Here is a 12,964-nt window from a genome sequence, read left to right on the forward strand (position 1 = left end):
TGGTACTACACGGACAGTGGTAGAGAATAAAAAGGACCTGGGGGTAATTGTGCAGGCAGATATGAAGTTCTCTGAGCAATGCAGACGGGCTGCAAGAGTAGCTCATGGTGTCTTGTCAATGATATACAGGAATTTTTCTAGCAGGGATAAGGAGGTGATTATTCCCTTGTATAAGGCAATGGTCAGGGCACACCTTGAGTACTGTATACAGGTCTGGAGGCTTCATTTCAAGAAGGATGTAGAGCTGCTGGAACGAGTACAAGGAAGGGCAACAAGATTAGTGAATGGAACAAAGGATTGCTCTTACAAAGAAAGGCTTAAGTTTTGTAAATTACAATGTCTGGAGACTAAGCAACTGCGAGGTGATCTGACTGAGGTGTATAAAGCCTTGAATGATTTGAGCATGCTCAATGCTGATGGGATTCTTCCTCTTGCTCAGAATAATCACCTGAGAGGGCATAAATTCAAATTGAGGAAAGACAGATGCAGGATAGATGTGTGGAAATTTGCCTTTAGCCAGCGTGTAGTTGGTTGGTAGAACAGACTTCCAATCCTTGTTGTGGAAGTTGATAGCCTAAATAAATTTAAGGCTCAGCTGGACAGGTATTTCGAATGAACGCAGGGGTGAAGTGGAAGTTTTTTTTCCCCCCTTTGGCTGATGCTGCATAAGCTTGCTTTCTTGTATCATATGCCTCTACTAATCCTAATGCTAATCTATCCTTTTTACACAATATATTCCCCGTCTCCCTGACAATAGAGTCACCAACAATAACTAGTTCCTTTGGGACCAGTGAATTCTGCCTTGGAGATTGCCGCTGTGTTGCCTGATGCCCAGGAGCAAGCTCTGGCATTGAGTTGGGCAGCTGAGAGCTTGACGGGCCCCTCATATTAATTTCTTCGAGGGCATCTATGCTACACCTCAAGCTCTCATAGACGCCCAGTAGAACGCTGAGTTGATGCCTAATTTCTAGACACTCTCTGCACCTGGCACACACAAAGACATACGGCACCTCTGTAGCCAATTGGGAAGGAGCAGCAGTGCATAGCACACGCTTCTTGATTAGACCGGGGTTCGAGCCCGTCACCACCAAATACGGAGGATGCGGAAAGGTCAGGGAATGACCACTGCATATCCCGGAGCAATATGGCCTTACTTGCTAAAAACCAAAACAACAACAACAAAGACATACTCCTTGGCTAGATCATGTTCTGTTCCAGAGAGTTCGGCAAACATTTCACAAGTTGCACATTTTTTTAGGCTGTGATGCATTGGAGAATCGCCCCCCTCAGTTCTCCCCCTAGTCACAGCACTCCTGTAGAATGTTGAACCTTGTTGAGGGTATGCCCTGCTCATGCCGATTTGTGAAACTAGCATAAATATAAAGACTATTATTACTGTATTACTTGTTAATACAGTTTATAGATGGGACGTCTCTTTTGTTGTTGGTTTTTAGTGACAGACCATACTGCTCTGAATGTGTTATGTCTGTACAAGTGAGTGTTCATGGGCTGATTCGCATGTTGTGCAGGCTGAAAAGTCAGGTAACTCATGGGGCCCTGCTCCCTCTGCTGAGATTGGTTAATTGCAGCCCTAATTGAAGAAAACTTTTAGAAATTCCTGCAGTCATCAACAGGATTCAAACCCAGACCTTTCCAAACAAGTGAAACATTTAGAACCCACTATACATACTATTACCACTCAGGACAGCAAGTCCCTGTAGAGTTAAGAAAATAAGTACATATATAAACATAATTTGTTGATACGGTGCTAAAAGGACCTTTAAAACATATTTCTGTTTATACTACTTTATTACTGCACATACATTTAGGCATATTTGCCAAAGGATTACTGCATTTCAAGTAAGGAAGTAGGATACTATTTCAATGCAGGTACTGAAATAATTTGAGAAAACCTACTCTACATTATGCTTTTCTGCCTTTACCATAGGAATATTATTGCCCCTCCTGTGACTGTGACTGTGAGAAAGTTTGAACTTAAGTTACTTAGAAACAAGTGTTCATCCATGAGTCGACCAAAATTTACTAATATCATCATCAAGAAGATAAATCCATTATTTATTATATTAATTAAGTCACTACTGTGACACGCTTCAAACTATTTGGTTCCATCATCAAACATCAGCCATTTTCAATCCACTGCAGGATGAAGGCCTCTCCAGTAACTTTCCAGTTCCTTCTGTTTTGTGCAATAGCCATCCATTTACTACCCACAAACTCATGAATTTCATCTGTCCATCTCCGTTGTTGTCTTCCAGGTTTTCTTTTAGCTCCTCTTGGGTACCATTCTGTTATTTTCTTAGTCCAACTGCCATCATGTCTTCAAGCTATGTGTCCAACTGCCATCATGTCTTCAAGCTATGTGCCCAAGACCATTTTAGTTCTTTAGTTTTGATAAGAATGTCCTTTACTTGAGTTTGCTGCCTAATCCACGTGTTTCTCTTCTTATCTAACAGTCTGATTCCCAATATAATTCATTCCATTCTTCGCTGTGTAGTTCTCAGTTTCTCTTCCATTCTTTTGGTGAGTGCCCAAGTTTCACTTCCATAAGTCATGGTGGGGAGTATACATTGGTTCATTATTTTATGTTTCAGACAAATTGGGATATTGCTCCTCAGTATGTAATTATATTTCCTGAATGCTATCCATCCAAAATTTATTCTTCTCTTGACTTCCAGCCATTTATCATTATTACAGCTTATGACTTGTCCCAGATAAGAATATGACTCCACCTTTTCAATTACTGCTTCTTCAATCATTATGTCCCTTTCTGTGGCATACTTGTTCATCATTACTTTTGTTTTAGCCATATTCATCTTTAGTCCAGAATCCTTACTAACTCTACATAACTGATTAAGTAAAGAAGTGGTATACTATATCAATGCTGCTTTTGAAATATTGGAAAAGATAACGCTACTCTGTATTATGCTTTTTTGTCTTCATTGCCTGGAGCACTGTTGTCTCTTCTGTGACAGTGTGGCCTGAAGTTCTTTGGAAATGACTACATTTATCCATGAGTTGACATTAATTAACTAATGTCATTCTTAATTGAATAACATCGCCAAAAAGGTGAATCTGTTATTCATTAAGAATTCTAAAGCAATATTTGGTTCCATCATCAGACAACAGGTAGCCTTAAATAATAACCTTTTATTGAGCAGTGAATAAACTTATTGAATCTAAACGACCAGTCAACTGGTGTGGAGAAGAAAATTTCCAAATGAAAATGCAACTTTTGTTATAATACAACCTCTATTACTGGGCTGTGCTGGATTAATATTATACTTGTAACAATAGTTGCATTTTCAACTGGAATGCTTGTTTGTCTGATAATGGAACCAAATAGTTCCGGAACTGATCACAATAGTGCCTTAATTTTTAATAAAAAAAAAAAAAAAAAAAAAAAAAAATGGATTTATCCCCTTAGTGATCTTACTCAATTAAAAATGACACAAATTACTTTAGGTCAATTTGTGGATAAATGTAGTAATTTCTAAAGAGATTAAGCCCACTCTGTCACAGGAATAGTGTTCCCAGCAGTAAAGAAAGGGAAAAAAAACCAAACAGAATAGTGTTATTTTCTCAAACTATATCAGTACTTATGTCAAAATGGAATTCCCTTTCTTTACTGAAATTCTGTACTGGGCCAGTGCAGCCTAATAACGGGGGTTACATTACACTCCAAACGAAATTTAGGTTTTCAATTGCAGGTTTTCTTCTTCACACCATTTGGCTGCTCATTTAGATTTGATACATTTATTGACTGCTTGACACAATTTCGATAATTAAGGCTAGCTCTTATCTGATAATGGAACCAAATATTTCAAAAACTGGTCACAATAGTGCCTTAGAATTTTTAATGGATTCACCTTCTTGGTGATGTTGCTCTATTAAAAACAATATTAATTAATTTAGGTTAACTAAAACAGTCATTTCTAAAGATCTTATGCTCAAATTCTGTCAGAGGAGGAACCAATTGTGCTCCAAAGTAAATAGAGAAAAGCATAATGCAGAGTAGTGTTATATTTTCAAATACATGACATTTTAATGCAGGATGTAAAATTTGACCGTTGACACTGAGTGAATATCAATCAACAACAGTCAAATTTTAACTAGCCAATGCAAATTTTAGTAATTTTTTAAATTTATTTAGGGTCTAAATTTCATTTTACCTTATAGTGTTTGTGCTGATTGTAAGTGAATGCTAATCCTTTGTAAAATACAACTGATCTCAATATCTTAATAGATGGTGGAATTTGTTTAATAATGGCAAAAATGGTATAGATATATAGTAATTCACAAGTAATTCATTTGGTATGAATATCAAGGAATTCATCTTGGAAGCTACTAGGTTTTTCATACTGATTAAGAAATACTGTTCAGGGTTCAGGCCTAAATGGATGTCAGATGAATTAATGAGGCTCGTGGCAGAGAAGAAAAATGTATGGGATGCACATAAATTATCAGGTGACACAGAAGCCTATAGCAGATATAAGCTAGTCTGTAATCAAGTCAGGCAAGCAAAAGCAGATTACAAGAAATGCTTGGCAAAGGATGCTAAGAAAAAAACAGCAAGGATTTTTTACTTGTATAAACTATAGCAGGAAGGGGATGAATCAGGGTTGGTCCACTTGACATCGATGGTTCAACTGTTGACGATCCTGCTGACAAACTGATTAAGCATTTGGCATCTACATTCACGATAGCTGACAAAACTGATTAAGCATTTGGCATCTACATTCATGCATGAGGAATTCTGTAAGGAAAAGGAGGAAAGAAGCCAATTAAACTCTGACAGCTTATTGATTTTGTAATAACTGAAAGCAAAGTGGAGGAGAAATCGCTGAAGTTAACCATAAGAAAGGAACCTGGCCTGGATGGGATCTATCCAGTTATATGAAAGGAGGCGGCAAAGGAAGTAAGCAAACCCTTAGGCATAATTACGAGAGCATCCTTGGACTCAGGGGAAGTCCCCATGGACTGGAGATGTGCAAATGTATCCGCAGTCACAAAGGGGGATTCAAAGGGTGACAAAATAATTACAGACCTGCTAGTTTAACTTCTGTTGTGGGGAAAAGAATGGAGTCACTGGTTAAAGAAGCATTGCAGGATCATCTAGACAAGACTGCAGTAATAATTCAGACAGCATGGGTTTGTTAAAGGGAAAGTCTTCTCTGACAAATTTTACAAAGGTTACAAAGGAACTGGATGCAAAAAATAATTTTGATATCATATACTTGGATTTCAGGAAAGCTTTTGATACTGTTGCACATGGAAAACTACTGTACAAATTGGAGCTGTATGGCATTAAGGGCAAGTTGCTACAATGGATAAAGGGATGGTTGAGGGGAAGACGACAGAAAATAGTAATTAATGAATGCTGCTCTTTGTGGGCTAATGTTATTAGTGGAGTTCCCCAGGGTTTGGTGTTCGGCCCACTGTTGTTTTTTTTTTATTTATTAATGATATTAATGAAGGTATATCAGGCTTAATGTCCAAGTTTGCAGATGATACAAAGCTTAGCAGGGTTGTTAATGACAGTAATGGCAGTGTGCTACTGCAACAGGATCTAGAAAAGTTGGGCAGATAGGCTGAGAAGGGGCAACTGAAATTTAACATTAACAAATGTAAAGTGCTCCATATGAGTAGAAGTAACCCCAGAGAAACATACCAACTATGTGGTATTACACTTAGGGTGGTAAAAAATTAAAAAGCCCTAGGAGTAATTGTGTAGTCAGATATGAAGTTTTCTGAGCAGTGCAGACAGGCTGCCAGAGCAGGTCATGGGGTTGTCGATGATATACAGAAATTTTGCTAGTAGGGAAAAGGAGGTGATTATCCCTGGAGGGCTAATTGTATGAAGAATGTAGTTGCTTGAGCAAGTACAGAGAAGGGCAACAAGATTGGTGAGGGAAATGAAGGGGTCCTCTTACCAAGAAATGCTTAAGTTCTGCAAATTGCAGCATCTGAAGACTAGTCACCTGCGAGGTGATCTGATTGAGGTGTATAAGGCCTTGAATGTTGAGCAGGCTCAATTCTGATGGGATTCTTCCTCTTGCTCAGATTACGAACCTGAAGGGGCATAAATTCAAATTGAGGAAAGACAGTTGTAGAATAGATGTGTGGAAATTTACTTTTAGCCAGCAGGTAGTTGATTGCTTCCCTCTGTCATTGTGGAAGTTGACAGCTGAAATAAATTCAAGGAGGAACTAGACAAACTTTTAGAGGGAATGGATGTGTGAAATGGGTTTTTTTGGTTGATGCTATATAAGCTTTCTTGCATCATATCCTCTTCTACTACTAAATTCCAACCCCTCTTCTTGTTAAAATCTTCCATCCACAGTTGAGGTTGGGCAGACTACATGCCCTGTCTAAGCTGTAGTCTTTCTTGAATATGGCACACTCTCAATGGTGGAGAAGAGATTGAATAGGCCATTTAGATAGCATACAGTGAACAGTATTATATTACTTATACCTGCGTAGCAGATCCTGTTAAACAGGTTGTTTGATGCTCTCAAAGAGCACGTCAGAGTGTGATACCTGCTCAGACATGCATCTTATGATCCTTCCTCAACAAGAGATGGTTTTTTCTATCATTCTCTACTACTGTACCTTCCCCAAATAATATTAAATGCAATTTGAGATATCTTTCCTATCGAAGTCTTTCCTTTCACATCTTATGCACTTTTTTTTTTTAAGTATAGGTGACCCCCGCTTAACGCTGATAATTCATTCCGTAAAAACAGAGCACTAAGTGAATCCGCGCTCCGTATTCCCATAAGGTAATATATGTATTTGTGAGTTGCGGTCGGTGCCATAGGACATTTCCTAATCAATAATAAACGGTAGTGAAAAGATGCACAAATGTCGGTTAAAATATTTAATATTCAAATATTTGTACATATAAAATATTCTGCATTACATACGTATATAATTATGTGGTAACTACTTACGTATCAAATTAAACTTAAAATTCCAATTAAAATCATGAATTTAATTGATCTAAATTGATTTAATTTAATTGATGAATTTAATCATGAAAAATGTATCGATTTTGGGTTGAACTTTGGCCCTCTTCCAAAAAAACTAAAGGGGGTTTTAATTTTAAATCCCCCGCAGCGTTACCACCCAACAATAAAGGCAATCGATCCTTCGCCGCTTTGAAACCTGGCATGTTTTTTGCTTCTTTCAATATGAAACTTCTTTTAGGCATTCGTTTCCACAAAAGTCCTGCTTCATCTCTGTTAAAAACTTGTTGAGAAATATAACACTTAATATCCCTCTTCAATAATTTTAACAAGTTCTTTTTTTTGAAAGTTTCGGCTCTGTAATCTGCATTTGCAGCTTCTCCCTGGATTTTAAATCTATTCAACCAGCCCTTACTAGTTTTAAATGGTTCCACATTTTTTTAGGTGAGTTTTCTTCAGATCATCATATTGGCTAATCTCTTTCTGTTTTTTTTTTTTAATAATATTTAACTTAACTGAATTCTGCATTGGATATTATCTTCAGTAAAATTAGTTAGTCTCTCCATTTCAATCCTAATAGCTGGCCTAGCCCTAGTTGCTTGCAGTGGAACAGCTATCTTTCCCGCTGCTAAAATTAATTCTTTATTTTTTTTCTATAATTGTTCTTACAGTTAAACTTGTAAGTCCTAAATTATGGCACATATCCGCTTGTCTTTAACCAGAATTGATTCGCTTCAAAATGTCTAATTTAATTTTCAAATTCAGTAGTTTTCTTACATTTATAGTCTTCGTACTGCGCTCAGACGTTGCTTTTTCCTTCTTATCGGCTATTATTAAAATGTAACTGCGTTGGTTGCATTAATTACGATACAATGTTCAAGTAAACTGTTCGTTTCGCATGATGTCTAATACGGTACTAGACTTCAGACAAATGCATATAACGCAAATATTACAAGCAGTATACTTGATCATTTTTTAAAATGATGATCTCGGACCTACGTAACAAGTCATTGTACTGTAATTAAATTAGCGTGCGAGAAAATTTCTCAAGTCGGCGTGGGAAATGTTTTAATGCCATTTTGCTATTCATTTTCAAGCTATCGACTCCATCAAATGAAACGATTTCGTTAAATATGCCAAAAATGCAATCTGTAAAAGAGCGTTATAGTGATCTGTGACAGCGTTATAGTCAGATACGGGTTATAATATAAGAACAGTGTTATAGTGAATCAGTGTAAAACGAACCGTGCTATAACGGGGGCCTGCTGTATACCTGCACCTTCCAAATTTTTACCATCTCCTTTTTCAAATAAACCATTTCCATTTTCAAATTCCAGATAGTATCTTCTATATGGTATACATACCTAACGACATGTTCATTATGGCTGTGCAGTTTAATTTCTTTGACAGTGGACCAAGCTCAAATTGCATACATAGTTTATTATAACTACTTATAACAATAACCCTCCCCCCACAAAAAAACTTAAAATACAACTTTTTAGACCATTTCAAATGGAAACACCTCAAAAATTCATTTATTTATATATATATATAGATATATATATATCTCACCTCACATACTCCTTCTTATTGTCTTCTGTTACAGAAATCTCTTTGCCATTTGGTTTTAGCTCATGAACCTGTAGCTGGCCAAATGCATCATGCTCCACAGAAAATGTAGTATCAATCACCGGTGTGATATTATTTTCTCTATTAACATTAAAAAAATATTAATAAAAAAAAAAAAAAAAGAATAGAATTCAACCAAATATTTAAAAAGTAACTCAAACTTTTAAGCATTAAAAATTTACTGAAATGTAAGGTGGCAGTATAATTATGACAAACTAACTTTGTCAATTTATTGTAATAACACTACTAGATTTACATTTCAGCCAACAATTCAGTAAATTTTTAAGCATTTAGAAATCTTTGGTAATGGATGCAAACAAAAACAAAGACTTCTTTACTTATATAAACTCTAAAAGGAAGGGGATGAATCAGATTGGTCCATTTGATATCAATGGTTTGACCATAGATGATCATTCTAAGATAGCTGCCAAACTAAATGAGTACAGTAAACCCCCGCTATTCGCGGTCGCTGATTTAATATAAAATAAAACCTAAAAAAAAAAAAAAAAAAAAAATGTGAATTTTAAAGCGCCTTGAACATTTTCCGCCATAAAAAATGGGCGTGGCTAAAATTATCTTTCCCGGTCAAAACAGCGCTCAGTGGGGTGACAAAATCGCGAGTGTGGATGTTTCTCGCTAATCCTTGCTCAGTATGTGTTATGCACTTGTCATGGAAGGTTTCGTCGTTTGCTTTTAATTTATATGCTTATAAATTGAATAAATTTATCAATTTATAAATTGATAAATAATTTGTAAGCATATCAATTTATAAATTGATATGCTTACAAAAGTGATAAATCTACCGTTTTGCAGTGTAAAACAGACTTTTTCGAGCATGTTAACGGAAGAAAGTGACTTTATTGTGGACAAGTTCTTTCTAACCTGTACAAAAATATGGCTACGAATAAAAAGGGAAATGTGAAAAGATCAAAGAAGGTGATGACATTAGCAAATAAAATTGGGTTATTAGACAAAATTTCTAATGGCGAAAGTGTCTCCTCAGTGGCAAAACATTATAAAATCAATAAGTCAATGGTACGATCAATCAAGAAATTGGAAGAAAAAATCCACCGTAGTGTCCGTGAAAACGTGCTAATTGCTTCAAAAATTTGCTCTGTAACTCGTGATGTTAAATTAGAAAAAATGGAAAAAGCTTTAAATCTGTGGATAGAAGAATGAACTCATAATAAAATTCCGTTAAGTTCACTCATCATTCGTGAAAAGGCAAAACTCCTTTGTCAACACTTTAGCGAAACTGGTGATAGCACTGGCGGGATAAGTTTTTTTAGCTAGCAAAGGTGCTGGTTTGAAAGATTTGTTTGAAATTTCTAATAAATATTACATTTAATATTAAATTGTTTCTTATTTTCATTTCGATGCCATATGCTTGCATTTCACTATGTACTGTCTATGTACATAGTCATATTATGAAGGTACATATAATACATACACAGACAAAATTTTAGACTAGTTTTTCTTATATATTTCATACTTTGGAATGGAACCCCTTTATTATTATGGGAGCCATAACTCACTCATTCGCGTTTTCGCTATTCGCGGCATTTCTCAGGAACGTAACCCAGCGAACAGCGGGGGTTTACTGTATTTTGCATCTACATTCACACATGAATTATTCAAGGAGCAGAGGGCCAGATGTTTATCAAACTAACAGGGAGTTAAATGATTTTGTAATAACGCAGAGCAAAGTGGAAGAGAAATTGTTGAAGTTAAACATAAGAAAGGCACCTGGGGTAGATAACATCTATCCAGTTACATTAAAGGTGGCAAAGGAAGTAATCAAACCCTTGGCCGTAATTATGAGAGCATCCTTGGACTCATGAGAAGTCCCCACAGACTGGAGATGTGCAAATGTATCTCAAATGTGCAAATGTATCTCAAATTCACATGATACGACTAATTACAGAACTCTTAGTTTGACTCCTGTACCAGGGAAAATAATGGAGTCACTGGTTAAAGAAGAATTGCAGGATCAACTAGACAAGACTGCAGTAATAATTCAAACACAGCATGGGTTTGTTAAGGGAAAGTCTTGTCTGACCAATCTGATTGTATACTATGACGTGGTCACAAAGAAACAGGATGAAAAAAAAATTTTGATATCATATACTTGGATTTCAGGAAAGCTTTTGATAGTGTTGCACATGGAAGACTACTGTACAAATTGGAGCTGTAAGGCATTAAGGACAAGTTGCTACAGTGGATAAAAGAATGGTTGAGTGGGAAAAGATAGTGGTAGTCAATAGTTACTGCTCTTTGTGGACTAATGTTATTAGTGGTTCCCCCCAGAGTTCGGTGTTGGGCCCACTGTTGTTTTGTATATTTATCAATGATATTGATGAAGGTATATCAAGCTTAATGTTAAAGTTTGTAGGATGATACAAAGGTTGGGAGGGTTGCAATAACCCCAGAGAAATGCACCAACTGGGTGATGTTACACTCAGGGTAGTGGAGATTGAAAGAGACTTGGGGGTAACTGTGCAGTCAGATCTGAAGTTTTCTGAGCATTGCAGACAGGCTGCCCAAGTAGGTCATGGGGCCTTGTCAATGATATACAGGAATTTTGCGAGCAGGGATAAGGAGGTATTATCCCCTTCCATAAGGCAATGGTCAGGCCTCACCTTGAGTACTGTGTACGGGTCTGGAAGCTTCATTTTAGAAAGAATGTGGAGTTGCTAGAATGAGTACAGAGAAGTGCATCACCACTTGTGAGGGGAACAAAGGGGTGCTCTTACAAAGAAAGGCTTATGTTCTGCAAATTGCAGCGTCTAGAGACTAGGCACCTGCGAGGCGATCTGATTGAGGTGTATAAAGTCTTGAATGGATTGAGAAGGCTCAATGCTGATGGGATTTTTCCTCTTGCTCAGATTACAAACCTGAAGGGGCATAAACTGAAATTGAGGAAGACAGTTGTTGAATAGATGTGCAGAAATTTTCCTCTAGCCAACGGTTACTTGATTGCTGAAACAAATTTCCAGCAGCCATTGTGGAAGTCATTGTGTATTAAGCTTTGCTATTTGAACTTGAGGAAGTTGTTAGCTTAAATAAAAATAAATTCAAGGCAGAACTAGACAAACATTTAGAACAAATGGATGGGTGAAATGGGGAGGTTTTTTTTTTCTTGGCTGATGCTATATAAGATTGCTTTCTTGCATCATATGCCTCTGCTAAGTTGCTACTTGACCCACTGCATCACCATGCCGAGTAGTAGTTATCTGCCTAGTGTTCAGCATAAAACTTATGAAAAAAAAATTACAAAACAGTTTGATTTTGATGTTGTATAGTGATATAATCTAAGTGTTGTTAATAAATGCAAAAAAAAATGAACCAGCTGGTTATTCTTTATCAACATTTGTTGGTCCTAAAGAACTCTGCCTATTACATAAAGCCTGAGTTGCTCTTTCATAAACAGCTGCAATAGTTAGGAGAGTTCAGTTTTCTTTTTCCTTATGCAAAATAGGCCACAACAATTCTCAACAGTATTTGGTCAGTTGACCAAGCTTCATTCTCTCAAAGAAATGCTATCATTAACTTGTCTGCTTGCATTCACCATCTTAGTGTTTGAGGAAGAAAGGTATAGTATGCTAGAGCTACCAAATCAGAAATGCTACTGGTTGCAAATACCTCTGCATAGGAATTAGAGATATTATTAATAATAATCATATTTAAAAAAAACAAAAGCCTCATTCAGTTCTGATATACAAGATAATCTTAGTTATCTGGAGTCTATGGGGATTGGAGTGCCAGTTGGTGAGCATTACTCTTATAAGTGCCCATACTATACAATGAAATGTAACATTACACTTCTTAGTTATGCCAATGAATACACTATACTTATTGTCCTTTGCGGAAACAATTTTATACACTTATCTCTGAAAGCACATGTGCCTTTATATCATAAATTGTTGAAGTTGTTGAGATCATACTCCATAATATAATTTAACTTTTTTTAGTTTTCTAAAAATACTGAATTTCTGTTTTACAGTTAACACAACACTACTATTTTTTTTTTAAACTGACTTTCTGATCTTTTTTGGATGCTATAATTGAAGAATGAATTGGATACATAAGTACACTTCCCCAAGTAACTGATACCTTAGCATGGCGGTCAAGGTGTTCTCATCTGTGGGGGTGTTATCTTGGATGGACGTAGACAACTCCAGATACTGGAAGGCGGTACTGTAACTGGTGCACACTACTGTACTGAGGTAATCCTTCCCCCATGTGCATCCATTCCGAGGTGCAATTGGCCCACAGTTCATGTTTATGGATAATGCCACACCCCATTGCACTGCAGTTGTTGATATGCTTTTGGAAAGTGAGGACATTAT

At 36.6% G+C, this 12,964-nt stretch overlaps 1 protein-coding gene across 1 annotated transcript in view; it reads right to left on the reverse strand.

The window, feature by feature from the left end:
* Nucleotides 1-12,964, reverse strand: part of Smurf (SMAD specific E3 ubiquitin protein ligase) — a 264,916-nt gene that overhangs the window by 55,818 nt on the left and 196,134 nt on the right. The window contains exon 14 of the mRNA XM_090386893.1: nt 8,559-8,696. Coding sequence (XP_090243019.1) covers nt 8,559-8,696 — 138 coding nt within the window. The remainder of the gene's footprint in view (nt 1-8,558; nt 8,697-12,964) is intronic.

This window comes from Mastigoproctus giganteus, chromosome 12, assembly GCF_048544385.1.
Source record: "Mastigoproctus giganteus isolate SK-2022 chromosome 12, ASM4854438v1, whole genome shotgun sequence".
NCBI lineage: Eukaryota > Metazoa > Arthropoda > Arachnida > Uropygi > Thelyphonidae > Mastigoproctus > Mastigoproctus giganteus.